The following is a 16,463-nucleotide window of genomic DNA, read 5'->3' as shown; positions in this document are numbered from 1 at the left end:
TTTATTATGTTTTATTTGTTATTTTATTATTTCCATTCTACGTGACTTTACCGAAAGAACCAAGAAGATTTATTACTTTTTCATTGAAAGTGTTAAGCTTTGCACAAACATGTTTTGTGGCCCATTCTTGCCAGTAAATCGTATCTTGCTAATTTTTCAAATTTGACAAATAGAATTGTTTTTTTTTTGTCATTTGAAAAAGTAAAAAAATACCTGCAAATTACTGAATGTGGAAAAACCACCACGTTGCAACATCCCCCCATGTCCACTTACTGACAGACGACACCCAATTGCAGGCCGTTGCTGCGAACACCTTGCGCCGCGTAGGTGAAAGCTACCACCGGTCGAGATGGAGATGTGAGGTGCTTTGTGATGCCAAGGCATTTGAGCGCCCTATAAAATGCGAACGCTTGTATTCGTGAATCTCGGATGACTTGTTTGAATGATCGTTGTGTGACATTGAGTGTGACGATGTTTCCAGCAGGGTTATGGGCAAGGAACAAAGCAAAAGCGCTGATTGTGTCGAGGTCAAACTCAGGGGTGAGGCTCATGCACTCAATTGGACCTTCTCATGGCTTCACTGTCAATCATCGCCGTCATTCATGATCAATCCGCTGCCGGATGAAGGGCTTCCCAAAGCCATTGGAATCTCTTGTGGCTTTGCCGTCAGTCACCGTCAGACATCCATCATCGATGCACTGCTGGATGAAGGCTATTGCAAGCCGTCACGATCTCTCACGGCCTCGCTGTCATTACGGGTACAAATACGGTTTGCGACACCTGCAGAAGGTACTTATTGGATGTGCGTCGCGTGGAACCGCCCAGCGAAGGTGTTAAAAACCAAAGAGATCAAAGCAATATCAGTAAAACTATTTAATTCTGTCGCATTTCACACAATGCGATTTTAATTTCATTACTTAACGTAGACTTGCAAACGGCAGCTTAGTAAATGTCATCAGTTGCTTAATTTTTGTCATTTTTTTCGCAAGTATTTCGTTTTCAAATGCCCAACGATTGATTGCATGCACACACGCACACTTGCTGGGTACCACAGCGAGTTCTGTTTTCTCGGCCATTTGGTAAGTGGCTTCTCAGTGGCCCAGGAATGGCCCAGGGGCATTTCACGATTGGCAGCTTGGCCCGGGTCTGACTAAAGTCTACAATCTGAGCCCTATGACATCGTGCACTCGACACCACCCCCTACATACCCTCCGAGATCAAAGGGAAATAATCGTAAAAATGTTTCGGTTAGATGATGCTACGCTAAGCTCGTCTTATTTTTTTTGTAATTTTCGTCTGTGTTTTTTTACGCAGCCTTGAAGTTGAACTAAGCAAGCAACATCATGACCACTCCCGTTTCCCTGTAGGCCACATGACATCATGACCGAGAGAAAACGTGTGCGGCAAGCTTTCCCAGAACTGATCCCCCACTTGTACCACGTTTCAACTTCAGATTTGGCTTCCATTTCAGGCCGGAGTCTGAATTATCTTCAGGCCAATTTCACTTCATTGAGCTGGCCTACATCAACAACAAAAACAACAACTGTTGTGCTTTGCAGGAGGCAGGAACGTTTCATTATTTCAGCAACCATGGTCCCGTGACCTTTTATTTTCAAGTACTTCTGGGAAGGACCTGCCCAACAACTCAAGTAACTCGGAAAGTCACGGAGACGCCACTTTTTTGTATTCATCAACTCAAATCGTTTTTCAGCTTGAGTCGAGTCTCGAGTTGGCGGTCCGTGGAAGCTCGGTATTTGCGGCCTGTTGAGGCCGCTAGCCCGGTTCACAAACCGAGCCGCAAATCCTTCCCAAGGAGTCGTGAAAACCCAGCGTTAGTCCGCAGACCAGTCCAAATATTTCACTTGGCGCTTCCATTTGAGCACGAGGTTCTACATTTGGCCAATGTGTAATGACCCACCAGTTTAAAATAATTCTAAAACAATAATTTTGGTCTCACAAATTAATTTATGACAAAAGTGTTGCCTCGAGATAATAGATTCTGTTGACTCTTGTTCTGTATTCAATAAAGTGAGTTTGGTGGAGGGAGTAGCGGTAATTATGGTGGGCTGTGAAGAAATGATGCAATGTGTGGTCATTGACACTTAAGTTGTACATTTCCTCAGGTACTGGAATTTAATTCAGGGGAGGAATGAATTGCACTGGGCAGTATCGCGAGAGGATGAATGTCTAGTCTTGCTTTACTCGTTATCAAAAGTAAATTGTACAAATGTACGTGCACTGCCCTTTTAGCTATCGACTACTGAGCGAGGGCCTTCCCATGCCACGTGGTTTGTGGGGAGTTATTTAATTATACGTCATCACACTGGTCGGTGCAGGGTGCAGGCTGCAGGATAAGTGTAAGCGCTGCAAGGATAAGTGTAAGCAGTGCAGTGCAATTGGCTTTGCCCTGCACGCCACAGAAAAGTAAGATTGATAAATTGCAAAATTGATCGTTTGAATTTCCTCATACATTTCTACTGTAACGTTCATATCAAAACAATGACCGTCGATTCTTAATGCTCGCGATTAATGCATTGAATTGTGTGCAAGAATCAAGTCTAATTTGGGTTGAACTTTTTTTCATTTGCCAGTGGTTGATTCTTATCACTCGTGATACATGCATTTCATTGTGTAAGAATCAATGTTTTTCCCGAATCAGGTTGTGAAAAACCGTGGGTTGTGGTTGGTCAAATACAAACTGTTTAGCCACAAGTTTTTTTAACATGCACCACAAGTAGATTTTTTATTTAATTGAAATTCAACCCCTGTAAATCTTTACATACCTAACCATTCAATGTGTCCCTGACAGTCTATGGCAGTTTCAGAGATGGGATGCTCCTACATCTATTTTATTAACAAAACGTAGTCGCACTTTCTTCAACTCAGGGCACCTTCAGGCTTTCCTGGATATCCCAAGTAGAGAAGTCATAAATATATGGAAATCTAATTTCCATATTCCAAAATGCACCCATTTACAGATTGCGATATTTTTCGTGGTCAACGATGCAGCGTATAATGAGGTATCGGGAAATTTTTATTTTGTAAAAATATTCCTTAATCTGGAGGTGTGCAGTGCTAGATAAGATCTTCCCTACGGTGGCAAGATGTTACCTTGCCTGGTATGCAGGTCGTGGGTTCAATCCCGACGCCTGTGTGTTTGGAGTTTCCTGCAGTCACGATAGTTAAGTATTTGGCTGCTATACATTTTTACATTAAGCCACTTGAGCGATTGATAGTGGCCAGGTCACTTCAAGAGCTGTGGGCCTTCCCGGGTAAAATAAAGTTTTAGTCTAGCCCAGCATGTGATGTTTCCTTGCAGCGTGGAAATTACAGGTAGAATCGTGGCATTACTTTGCACTGTGTTCAATGTATGAAGCTTTGGGAGTGATTTTTTCCCAACCCCATATTAAGGGTGTCTAAAATTCCTTGTTTGATGCAGGACAGTATATCCACCCATGTTATTTCAAGAAAAAGTAGAGGCTAAGCATTCACTTTATAGGAAGGATCAGAGCAGACCAGGGTCCAGTTCACAAGCGCAAGTGGGCCACTATTAAAGCAAAAATCTCGGCACAAGGGAAATTAATTTACTTTGCAGGAAATTGCTATTCCCTGCATTGAGTGTTTCAACTATAAAGCCAATGTGCATGCCGATTACGGCACGTGATGTAAGTCGAAGCAAAATGACCACGAGCACATAGAACACACGTAAATGTTGTTTTAATTGTCGCTCTTGACGTGAGAATAAGTATAACCCGTAAAAACAAAGTTTTTCACTATAAATCCTTTATATGCGTGGCAGCGAACTTAATGTAAAGGATTTAAAAATATATTCGCCTGTGGAGGACGCGGGGATCGATCCCGCGACCTTTGGCATGGGAAGCGAGGGCGCTACCAACTGCGCTACTCCGCCACGGCCTGTGGAGGGGTTACGCTCTGGGCTTACACTGACGTTCAGCCAAAGCCAAGAATGAGTTATATTTGAATATATGTAAAATATTTTTTTTTTGCCTAAATGTACAATTTTGGGAATTTTTTTTCACGAACATTGTCTGGCACAACGAGTCTGTGTGGAAAATGTCAGCTCGTTTGGATCACGGGAAGTGGGTTAAAAAACGACCGAAAGATTTGCACGGTCATAAGCAAGCAAGCAAGCATGCGAACTTAATATAAAGGATTTAAAAATGTACACACCTAAGATACCTGAAAACAGTTAAGGCCCAAGGAACATGGACACACACCTCTTAATTCGTACTTAAAACATTTAGTGGAATGTTATTCTTGGTTCTTTTGGTAAAGTTATGTAGAAGGGAAATAATAAAATAATATAAATCAATAAAAATTCACGTTTCGACTGCAACGCATGACTTTACCGAAATAACCAAGAATATGAATCCCTGCAGTCACGAAAGCTTTAAATCATAATTTAGTGGAATGTTATTTAGCAGTTCAGACAGGTGTGGCAAATCATTTATTAGTTTGTATTTGAAAAAGTTTATTTGGTAAACATGTAAGAGGTGGGTGTCCATTGGTCACCAGGACTATCATTGTTATCCACCCCAACTGGACATGTGTGAAAGAACTTTATAGCTCATTGCATTTCTCCACTATAAATATTCAGAAATTATCTGTTAAAGCTTTGAATAGTTTGGCAGAACTATTGGGTTTTTGTTTGCATGAACAAATTAATATGTTAAGTCAAATGGTTGCATGATAGGTTTGTATGCTTTTATAGTGTTTTTCGGTAAAGTCACGTAGGGAAAAAATAAAATTAAATCACGACGTTTTGGAGGCAACACAAGCTTCTGTCTTCAGGTGGCACAGTCACAGCAAAATTACTGAATCAAGTTTTGCTGTGACGATGCCACCTGAAGACGGAAGCTTGTGTTGCCTCCGAAACGTGATTTAATTTATTTTTTACCTACGTGACTTTACCAAAAAAAACAAAGAGTATGGACCCTTGCAGTCACGAAAACTTCAAATCTAGAATTGTATGCTTGTCTTTTTAAAACCTTAACTTGCTGTGTATATTTTAGTTGACATCAGGTAACTGGATTGTTTTAATTCATTGCACAAGTCAGTTTTATTACATAGAGCCAACAAGATTAAATCACAAGCCGTCTTAAAACAAAGCAGAAACTCAGCCTTCCATTGTGTAAAGTTATTATAATTAGTTTATTTGATAAAAAATATACGATAAAAGATTTTTGTTTTTACATTTAAAATAACCGGTTGCACCTTTCGGGGCCCACTTTCAGCCACTTAATTCAAACATCTCGACCAAAAGGGAAATAAAAAGCATTTCATTTTAGGTGTCAACTTTGTACCTTGAATTGCAATGGACCACAAGAATTTGGCCAAACGCATGCAGAAATGATGTATTGCAAAACTCCACAAGTTGAGTACTATTAAATATTGAAATTCAAGACTTATGAGGCAGCAGCACATGTGCCCATATAGCGGCCTTTCCAGATGAATCTTGCAGCAGCTGCGTTGTGGTCAGATGTCGTTCAGGAAAGATTTCACCTGTTACGTGAAAATAGGGGGGGGGGAGAATTGGAAGTTAATTCAACAGCTATTACCCTGTTTTACGCTAGTTGTTTTTGTACACGCGCCGGGATTACAGTGCTCAAATCTTAGTACGCGTAAGCCAATCGTACAAAATTAAATGATATTCCCTGACATTCGAGTGCACGTTGTTGCGTGTTTTTTAAGCATGTTTCCGCTCGCTACAGTAAGAAAAAAGTGTAACCCACAGGGCAGCCTAGTTTGATCTAAGCTACAAAAACGTCATTATTTGAGCGACATAGTCGAGGAGGGGTTTTGCATTCAGACTGACCACAAACAATCCTGAACATTTTTCGATTTAAAGCTTTCGTGACTGCAGGGATTCATCTTCTTGGTTCTTTCGGTAAAGTCTTGTAGAAGGGAAGTAATAAAATAATAAAAATAAAACATAATAAAATATTATTATATTATTTTATTAGGGAAGTAATAAAATAATAAAAATAAAACATAATAAAATATTATTATATTATTTTATTAGTTTTATTTTTATTATATTATTACTTCCCTTCTACGTGACTTTACCGAAAGAACCAAGAAAATGAATCCTGAACATGCCCAGTTTCGCCAAGATTTTGGAAGCTCGGCAAGGTTGAACTTGGTTAATACTTGGATCGAAGAGACTTCAGGAAATCAAGTTACGAAGTTTGGGTTGCGAGGCGGCCAGATCAGGGCAGCACAAAGGGACCGAATTTCTATGCGGTCCTCTGGAGCATTACCCCCTGACATGTGTGTGGCTTTCTCCGTAGAAATAACGTGCAAGCGATATGCCTCGCTTTGCATGCGACTGCAGAACATTCGTGGGCAGTTTAACCCCTTCCGACTGCCACCGTTCAGCATAGCTATTGGTGTTCCTGAATACGATGGATGTTTCGGAAGGGCTCGTAGTTTAAATAAGGACTTAAAAAGAACCGAAGAAAAAAAACGGTTCTTTTATCCACCCAGTAACGGTAATATACAGGGTGCTTCAAAAAGTGTTAACACTTATATGGGACTATCGATTTTAAGGGAAAAAGAACGGATAATGCACTAACGTAACAAAAGTATGTGCATAGCTTTAAAAAAGTCAGTCTCCACTTGTTCGCCATCGTTTTCAACGCATGCACTAAAGCGACCAACCTGGTCAATGAGATCTTCCTGCTTGGTGCGATTCGTCTTGAAGTCTTCTCCCACGTCGAGGACGAGGATGGGCATCGTCTTGAGGCAATCGAAGTCCACCCTGCAGCACAAAGATGCCCCATACAACTTATTCACAGGCTGTTCGGGCAAGTGCTGTTAGCGAGCACCTATGAAGGCCGGCACTGTACCAAAGGGGTGGGTGGCCAGCACCACGCCCGACTGCCTTTGTCTCCCCAGTGGCGATGTTTTTTTGTTACACACCGCACCAGGTACTCATTTGAGGCCGACTCGACTTAGGGGCAGAGCCCCATGACTGGTTTCGATGAACGCCAATGGCATTGGCCGCGAGCGAGAAGCTTACTCTGGTTGCTGGGATCGCGCTAACCGGTACACTCCCGCTCCCCGCACCCTGTAGCACACACAAAGACCTTACACTTCGATACGTAGAGACTGCAGGTAAGGGCCGTTTGCTTGCGGCTATTCAGCTTGGCGTAGGACGATTACAGGGTGGTGTGGCTGTGTAGAGTATTAAGTGTATGCAGCGCCCTGAGAATGATTGTTTAAGGGCAACTTTAACACATTCCTGCGGAGGGAGCTGGTAGGAACGTTGGGTTGCTCGGTCAATGGCCAGGGTCTACGGCGGCGTGGTGTATTCCGCAAATATGCCCGACTGTGAGGGCGGGCACAAGCCGGCGTGAGTAGGTTAAACGTTGAGTTTTATAAGGGCACCACGGGGTGACCAGCCCCTCCCCACCCAGCCCCTCTCCTCCCAGCCCCTCCCTGCACGACAGACACAATAATCCCCTGTGGGCTGGTGTAACCAGGAGGTTCCTACCATATTTGAAGCTTTCGTGACTGCAAAGATTCATATTCTTAGGTTTTTCGGTAAAGTCACGTAGGTAAAAAATTTAAATAAAAAAAAATCACGACGTTTCGGAGGCTTGTGTTGCCTCCGAAACGTCGTGATTATTTCATTTTTATTTTACTTTTATTAATTTAAATTTTTTACCTACGTGACTTTACCGAAACACCTAAGAATATAGTTTCCTACCAGTATAAATTTACTGTTATTATCGTTGTGTCTGCGCGCGCATGCTCGGTGCGCTGTGCTCACTCACGGCATGTCGCGGTCGTGCAGCCAGCTCTCGTGCTTGTCGTGCAGCTTCTGCAGGTACTCCAGCTCGATGTCCTGCTCCTCTGAACGGCCACGGACGTGCAGCCGTTCCATGCAGCGCTGCAAAACAGCCCGCGCCTCCGTCAAACTTGCACGCGGTACGTTTAAAAAGCACAGCTATCGAGAGGCGAGGACTTTAAACGAGTCAATCGTTTGGAGAGCTTAAACGTTAGCAAAGTTGGAAAGGTTTTTTTTTTATATTAACGTTTTGAAACCCCGAGAACACGTGGCTTGCAGTACAGACACGTGCACAGTCGTAGAGAGCATGGGTGGAAAAAACCCGATTTTTCCAGCGGCAGGCATCGGGTTTTTTCTTTAATTCAATTAAACCCGATTTCAGGGAATTAAAACCTGGTTTAATGAATACGAAACTCTGATCCAAGGCTGAGGCTGCTTCCTCGTCGGTGCTGCTATCGTACTCGGGGGGGGGGGGGGCCGTCGGGCACGGGGTAGTCGTAGAATGCGGCGGGCAGGTTGGTCTTGATGAACACGAGCTTCTCCACAATCGTGGGCGCCGCCAGTGAGTTCCTCAGCTTGGAATGGATGAAGCCCATCGTTGAGAAGTTCCGCTCGGATGCCGCAATTAGAACCAATTAAACCGGATTTCTCCCAATCTCGGATGATCAAGTTTAATATAAAAAAGACAATTAAACCCGATTGTAAAAAACCCGACTGTGCCACCCTTGGTAGGGAGCCACGTTTTAGTAACTGAATGTAGCCCTGTCTGTATAGCCAAGTGTCTCTTTTGCATTATTTTACTGTTTTTGCTAAATGTGTACATCACCTCCTCTGACATGGATCTCAAAACATGGACATTAACAAAGAAACTAAAAAAAAAATTAACAATGCGCCTAACTTCGTCAATTTCAGAAGCTAAGCAGTCGATTCTGGATAGTGCTTCAACGGACTACCACCACCATGCACAGATTGCTATAGTTTGCGGGTCTATGTGGTGAGCAACAAAGAGCGGTGCAGCAAAACCCATCGTTGCACCGTGCTTGTACACGCCCAACGTCGATGCTCCGTCACCGTCACCAACATTGCACCGACCGGTGCGGTGACGTGAGGTTTAAAGAACCCCAACGGGCAGCAACCGGGTGCGGCGAGGCCCCTCATCCAGCAGCAGATCGACAGAAAAACATGGACGTGCGCATCAACTGCTGGCGTTCTGGATTAACCTCGGGCGTGGCGCGCAGGTAGATGATCGCGTCGAGCTCGATCTTGGGACCGAACTCGCTGAGCAGCCAGCCGTGCCAGTCCTGGTAGATGGCCCACTCAGTCTCGTTGATGCAGCCCGCTTCAAAGAGGTTGGACGCGAACACGTACCTGCGAGAGCAATCAACGGGCAGCGCAGCAGCCCGGGGTTAGAGCATGCGCACGGTCCTCGGCACCCGCACCACGCGTCCATCAGAAAAGCACAAAAGAATAAAGCGAGATGAGACGAGGAGCAATCAAAGAACCGCTTGAATGTATTTAAATTGATAAGTGGTTTTTTTTTTACCCTTCTATCTGGCAACAAAACTGACACCTTTTTTACGAGGAGTCATGTTTGCATAGACCACAATACCTGCAGTCATAATGCAAACAAAAAACACAACTCTGATAATGTATACACTGTCCTTGAAGTTGATTGGTCCACACCCGAAACAGCTTTTCTTAGAGCCTAGTCTCGCATGGGTTGGACCAGGCTCTAAGGAAAGCTGTTTCGGGTGTGGACCAATCAACTTCAAGGACAGTGCATACATTATCAGAGTTGTGTTTTTTGTTTGCATTATGACAGCAGGTATTGTGGTCTATGCAAACATGACTCCTTGTAAAAAAAAGGTGTCAGTTTTGTTGCCAGATAGAAGGGTAAAAAAAACCAATTATCATATTTTTTACTGGCAAATGAGGTTCCAATGGTGTATTTAAATTGTGTCGGAGCAATGGGTGGAGCAAAATGAAAGGTCCAGTGAACGATAAGAATGTAATACTCTTAGGTTTTGTTCGGTAAAGTCACGTGACTTTACCGAACAAAACCTAAGAGTATGAATCCTTGCAGTCACGAAAGCTTCAAATCTAGAAAGAATGTAATAGTGGTCTCCGATATCATTTTTCCACTGACAAATTCGAGCCAAAGTCGGTGCAGGACCCCCACGGTACGGGTAGTTTTACACCGGCTATTTGATGTGCCAAGCTGGAATCGAACCATGCTACGCCAGCTTCCAAGACATACGAATCTGGCTGGGGCCCAAGCAGTCGCTACAACTCGAACATCGAAAGTGACAGCCACGTCGGTATACCATGAGAACGCATCGCCACGCCACCTCACAATATTTATCTTTCTGGACTTGTTCGTTGTGTCACATCAGCAGCATAGCTTGGTTTCTGTAGTGGGGAAAAACCTGGGGCATCCCGAGCCGCATTGGGCCGGCTCGGCATTGCTCGGGTGTGGCCAGTGGAGATGAGGTATTAGCTCATTACACCCCAAACATTTCCTCACAAACACGTGACCTAAAGGTGGATGCACACCTGACCGATCAGTTGCACAGTTTCGTTGCATGCAACTGAATCGCTTATACGTGGACGTCTCCGCAATCAGGTGTGCAACCCACTACTTAACAGTAGAGACATACTCTATGTTCAAGTTATTTTATTAGCCATTTGTAGCGAGGTATTTCATTGCACGCACATTTGAAGACCAGGAATAGTTGTCGAGATCCCGGCGTAGGTGGGGCCAGACACTTAAGAGCCACATCCACGTTGCGTAACTATTCGCCCAGATGTGGACAAAGCTGTTGCAGGCGATGATCAAGTTGCGAGGTTTTAAGAACAATTTGGTCGCACGACTGATAGCGCAGCTATGAACCATGCTTTAATACAGCAGCTATCAGGAGGGACAGACCTGTCAAGCAGCACCAGAGGCGACCCCTGACGCCTGCTGTACGTTTGGAGTTTGCGTGTTCTCTCTCTGTGATCGTGGAGATTTTTCTCCGGGTTCTCGGGTTTTTCCCCTCCACATTTAGAACCAACACGCGTTCAGAGTATTTGGCTGCTTTACATTTCGACGTGATGAGCCACTTCGTTGAGCTATCATTTTGCATTTGCCAGGCCGCTTCTGAAAAAAGCTATATAAGCTCAGTGGGCCTTACCTGGTCAAATAAACAAAAAAAAAGTCGACAGTGGTTGTAAGTTTTGATTTAAAGCTTTCGTGACTGCAGGGATTCATCTTCTTGGTTCTTTCAGTAAAGTCACATAGAATGGAAATAATAAAATAAGAAAAATAAAATCAGTTTTATTTTTATTATTGTATTATTTCCATTCTACGTGACTTTACCGAAAGAACCAGGAAAAGTGGTTGTTGTAAGCTTACCTGTCGCTGTACACGGAGCGCTCAAAGAACTGCACGGGCGCGTCCGCCTGGTCGAGCTTGGCAGGCGGCACGCGCAGCTGGGCACGGATACGGCTGAGGCAGGCGTACGTCTGGAAGGTGTAGGCCCAGCGGCTTGGCTTGTCGTACATCATCTGCAGCAGGTTGCCCCCGCTCTTTTGCGAGGAGGACAGCTCCTGCGAGCGGAAAGACGACCGCACACGCAACGACAGGACGGTCAAACGTGTGACCCTCGGGTAAGATTGGGCTCTTGCTCGTGTATAAGCACACGAGCGAGTAGTGGGGAGCGGTGGCGTCGCGGTTAGCACGCTGCGCTATGAACCTGGCGACCCAAGTTAGATTCCCGCTCACGGAAAATACCATTGACATGTATCTGTACCGGTCCTGAACCTCCCCTAGGTCGACTCAGTCTTAAATGAGTACCTGGTGCGGTGTGTGCCCGCTAACAGCACTTGCCCCAACAGTCTGTTCAGGCTATACGGGGGGATCTTTTCTTTAAGCATGCATACGTGCGTGCGCGTACGTGCATGTAGCACAAAGTGCACATAGCCTGGCACAAGCTCCGTGGTGTCGTCACCGCCACTTAGTGGCGAATGGCGGTTGTTGTTGTTGCGCAAACCTCAGAGTCATCGTGGTCCGTCTGCACGTTGCACCAGCGCGCGATTGGCTCGGGCACCACCTCCCATGCCTCCTGCGCCTTCTGCAGGATCCGCACGAATGTCGACTTCCCTGCCGCTGGTGCACACGAGGGGGAGTGGAGGCCGTTTAGCTTCTATCAACATCAGCCAGGATCTATCCACTGCTGGACCATCCTTCAAAGTCTAGCGATGTAACAATCCATCTAGCTCTTACACGCGAACCAATCTCATCTGTCGCTACCAGATGGATGTCTTTGTATGTTTTTGGTCAACAATTCAAGTTCGTGGGTCTCTATACAAATCTGAGGATAGTTCAGTATTTGCCTGTAAGTCTATGGGTCTCTACATAATTATTTAGCACGATGAATTTTTCTATCATAAACTCCGAGCATAATAAATACCAGTTAAGACGCCGTCTTTTAGGACTCGTCTCATTACGTTATTATTAGTTTAACACTAAGGCTTTCGCAACCAATATTATCCACAAGAGGTTTTTGGGTTACATCGCATAAATACAAATGTATCGTTAAACCCGCCACCACCCGACACAGCCAAGAAGTAAGGTTTGTCACGTAAAACAAAATATGCCATTTCGTTACTAGTTCAGCACACCGGTGTGTTGGAGAGTACACCCACAACATTTACAATTCAAGTACGACGTTTCGCTGGTAATTTCAACCAGCCTCCATCAGGCAACAACTCAAAAAAATATTTGGATGCAATATTTTCTTATTGTGCAAGAACGGTCTCTAGGACGGGTATTAAACGGGGACTGTCCTTTGCACGAGGACCGATCATGAAATATGCATTGGCCTGCTGTACTTGGGACCGGTTCATTATATAAAACACATTCCCGCGGAGGGAGCTGGTAGGAACGTTGGGTTGCTCGGTCAATGGCCACGGTCAACAGCGGCGTGGTGTATTCCGAAAATATGGCCGACTGTGAGGGCGGGCACAAGCCGGCGTGATTAGGTTAAACGTTGAGTTTTATAAGGGCACCATGGGGTGACCAGCCCCTCCCCACCAAGCCCCACCCTCCCCACCCAGCCCCTCCCTGCACGACGGACACAATAATCCCCTGTGGGCTGGTGTAACCAGGAGGTTCCTACCAGTACTAGACACTATCCTAGAGATTGATTGATCACCGAATGAGCAGTCCTCTATAACCAGCCTTTACTAATTAACAAGATCAGCAACATCTCCTTCATGTACAAGCAGCAGTGTCACACAGAACCCAATGTTGCAACAACGAAAAATCGATTTTACTTCCAGAAGTCCTTGTGATTGATTGGGAAGTGTAAATAACTTTTTATTTCCTATGTAGACACATATTGAATGAGACACTTGCCCACTTATCTATGTGGAGAGAGATAGACATTGGATGGAAACGTATAGTCTTGTCTCATAATATAGTTAATGTGCGTTTAATTCATTGTTTGGATATGGCATTGGATTGTCAAAAAGTATATTTAAAAAATTGGTTTTACCCTTCTCTGGCAATAAAGCAGGTTTTAAGATGTTCAAACACCAAATAGAAACCTTTTGCAAGGGATTCAGTCTGCATTAACCACACGTACACTTTCTCTGAACATGCAAAAAAAAACATGCTCTGATAAAACATGCGTTGTCTTTGAAACTGATTGGTCTACACCTCGACAGCGGCCTCGTCTCGCCAGTGTCAGGCCAGAGAGAACGCCAAAAGGCGGACAGTACCAAGACAATGCCACTATTTGTGTTCTTGGTTCTTTCGGTAAAGTCACGTAGAAGGGAAATAATAAAACATAATAAAATAATTCTCACGACGTTTCGGCCACAACGCAAGCAGCCGTCCTCAGGTGAAGACCAGGTCTGTCGGGGAGACAGGTCTGTCGGGGAGACAGACCTGGTCTTCACCTGAGGACGGCTGCTTGCGTTGTGGCCGAAACGTCGTGAGAATTATTTTATTATGTTTTATTATTTTTATTATTTCCCTTCTACGTGACTTTACCGAAAGAACCAAGATGATGAATCCCTGCAGTCACGAAAGCTTTAAATCAAAATGTAACGCATTTGTGGTGAGCAGCTTTTTGTCAATATCAGAGTGACTGTGCCATGAAGAAGGCAGACCAATCAGTTCCAAAGACACAAGTCCGTGCGGGTAATTGCAGACTTCATTCCTTGCAAAAATGTATCGATTTGCCGTTTGAACATCTTAACACCTCCTGTTGTGTATTGCCAGAAAAGGGTAAAAACCTATTTTTGTTTTGTTTTTTTAATCATAAAAAGGGCATTGTTGTTATTGTTATGCAAGTCGGGTTGAAAACCGCGCCACCGCCACGCCCGAGCAAAGCGCGCCAAAGGCAGAAAGACGCGGGCAAATGTCTCGCTGCCGAAGGCAATCAAGACAATGACAATGAAGTGACAACCACTACCACCTCGAGCGATTAAGCGAAGCAGAACACCGCCACCACTCCACGTTCAAAACTTACAGGGCGATGTTTAAACGAGTACAAAAAAAAATCGAAATTGCGCGTAGTTAACCATCCTCATCCGTCCCCCCCCCCCTCCTCTGGCCGGAGTGTTGTGATAGACGATGTCGAGCTATAGCGTTTCGTTCGACGAATGCGCGATGTTTAATGCGTCTTACTCCGATGGTTTATTTAATAGATCGATAACTAAAATAGTGGAAGTACTGTGCATCTCCCCGCGCCCCATGCGATGGCGCCGTTGTTATAAGAACAGAGTCGTGATAGATTTAACAACACACTCACCGTACATTTCTACGAAAGGAGTTCCAGATTAGGTGGATACGATGATGATTGCAAAATTTTTAAATCGAGTAAATATTTAATTGTCCCCCCCAGGAATCGATTCACCTCCATCTCTTTGGTTTAAACCGCTTGCTCCCGATAATGAATTAACCACATCGGGTATCGAACTGAGATACATTATAAACACACTGGTATATTATCGTACTAATATGCTACACGAACAATAATCATGTTTAATTTGTTTTAGATAGTTTATATTATGAAGCAATCTCATCCCCATCCACCACTACCGCCCATTTCCGCTTCAAACCCATTTAGGTTGCAATACAACACGTAGCGTTGATACAATAAACAGAATTACCCTGTTTATTAACTACCAATAGGGGATTATAAACACAAGAAATACACAATGGTGCCTTTGTTTAAATGAGTTGAATTTTGAATAAAATCTATTTTAAAATCGCTTTTGTTGTTGTTGGGAAATTCGTGTTTGGCGCCAAAACTCAACGTCACGTACCGCCTCACTGGGCGACTTTCGCTTTTATAACTAAATAAGATAACAAATATTAAATATAGACAAACATTAGACGCTTTAATTGGATCATATCAGTCACACTACATCGCTTCCCTCCCTGTCAGAATAACAATTATTACATTTAAAAAATAAAAACGAACCCCGACCTCCGAAGGTCGGCCGAGTGTAATCATTACAAGGCAGTGGTTAACAATATGCGGTACAATTGAAACGTGCATTTTTAACCGGCTACGTGAACAATTAATTACAATAGTAGAGATGGAAATGTAATTCTTATTGATCATTTAATCAGCCGAATGATTGGAACGCGTCTGGTAATACATCCAGCAAATCAGCTGGCGTTGCGGTCGATTGCGGTTGTACACACACATCGGGGGAGATGGAAGAGCGGCTGTGAAAGGCCTTAATCCAGCAGTGGATTGACCATGGCTAAACAATGATGATGATGAAGAGGCGTAAAAGAAACTCACCGATGTTGCCTTCGATCGATACGCGCTTAACCCGCTTCTCAAAGCTATCATTCAGCGAGGGGCTGATGCACATTCTTTTCGGTGGCGTGGCCATGATATATAACACTACTGAGTTGGTAGATTTTACCGAATAAAGCGATTGTCGATTACCTTTCGTTTTAAAACGAATTATGTGAATGAAACGAAGCCGAGATGAGAGGAGCGACAACTCTTAACGCCGGTCTCGTGGTCGCCGACTGCCCAGCAATCGTCTGTGTGAGGCCTCACATAGCACGCGGGCCACGCAGGCCACGCCCACGAAAGCGCTGATTGGCCAGAGGCAGTGTAGCCCCCGCGCGCTGATTGGATGACCTTGGTGAGGCTCTCCCCGCCTACTGTTAAATATTCAGCCCTCTTAGAGACCCATTGGCACGAAACTTCGGGCTTTGTTCTAAGTGTAGTTATTTTCATTTATTATTTATATTTATTTTATTTTTTATTTTGTTATTTTTATTATTTTCTTTTTTATTATTATTTTTACCTACGTGACTTTACCGAAAGAACCCAAGTGTATTACTCCTTGCAGTCACGAAAGCTTCAAATCTAGAATGTAGTGTGGCTTTTATCCTTTTACTGCAGCCCATGCACCCCCTTTGCTTCTCAATCGTTATATAAAAAAAGTTTAATGTTTATAAGTACATCATCCAGCATTGGCTTGACCGTGGGTGTTGTTGTGGATGAATCAGACTACATATTTTACAAACTGTATCTGTTTCCGTGACTTTACCACGTCGCTGCTCTGTCCTTTACCCTCCACCCACGTGTGCCGGGAAACCTAAGAAACCCACCGGTAGAGGCGGGGTGAG

General features: G+C 44.1%; 2 protein-coding genes across 5 annotated transcripts in view; one reads left to right on the top strand and one right to left on the bottom strand.

Moving 5' to 3' along the window:
• SLC25A16 (solute carrier family 25 member 16) overlaps positions 1 to 5,686 on the top strand; it is a 21,847-nt gene extending 16,161 nt beyond the window's left edge. The window contains exons 11-12 of one of the 4 annotated variants that reach the window (XM_078613360.1): positions 485 to 540; positions 1,315 to 5,686. In XM_078613360.1, the coding sequence (XP_078469486.1) occupies positions 485 to 517 (33 nt within the window). In that variant the 3' untranslated portion in view covers positions 518 to 540; positions 1,315 to 5,686. Of the gene's footprint in view, positions 1 to 481 lie in introns of all 4 variants that reach the window. The other 3 variants (XM_078613358.1, XM_078613357.1, XM_078613359.1) reach the window with 3 other exon arrangements.
• DCK (deoxycytidine kinase) lies at positions 5,154 to 16,444 on the bottom strand. The gene is made up of 7 exons (XM_078613361.1): positions 15,619 to 16,444; positions 11,845 to 11,960; positions 11,208 to 11,401; positions 9,034 to 9,181; positions 7,800 to 7,915; positions 6,682 to 6,781; positions 5,154 to 5,523 (listed from the first exon to the last, which is right to left on the bottom strand). The coding sequence occupies exons 1-7, from the start codon at positions 15,710 to 15,712 to the stop codon at positions 5,497 to 5,499; spliced, it is 795 nt and encodes a 264-aa protein (XP_078469487.1). The 5' UTR covers positions 15,713 to 16,444; the 3' UTR covers positions 5,154 to 5,496.
• Between the last annotated feature and the right edge of the window lie 19 nt (positions 16,445 to 16,463).

Source organism: Lampetra planeri, chromosome 41 (genome assembly GCF_965212315.1).
Source record: "Lampetra planeri chromosome 41, kcLamPlan1.2.h2, whole genome shotgun sequence".
NCBI lineage: Eukaryota > Metazoa > Chordata > Hyperoartia > Petromyzontiformes > Petromyzontidae > Lampetra > Lampetra planeri.
This window is presented reverse-complemented; position numbering and strand designations above follow the sequence as displayed.

What these genes read in the sequence shown, in the direction of transcription:
- DCK (XM_078613361.1), bottom strand. Translation starts at nt 15,712, where the DNA reads ATGGCCACGCCACCGAAAAGAATGTGCATCAGCCCCTCGCTGAATGAT. An exon ending in ATCGATCGAAGGCAACATCG is followed by an intron (nt 11,961 to 15,618) that starts GTGAGTTTCTTT and finishes CGTGTGCACCAG; the next exon opens with CGGCAGGGAAGTCGACATTC. An exon ending in CTGCACGACCGCGACATGCC is followed by an intron (nt 6,782 to 7,799) that starts GTGAGTGAGCAC and finishes TTTGTGCTGCAG; the next exon opens with GGTGGACTTCGATTGCCTCA.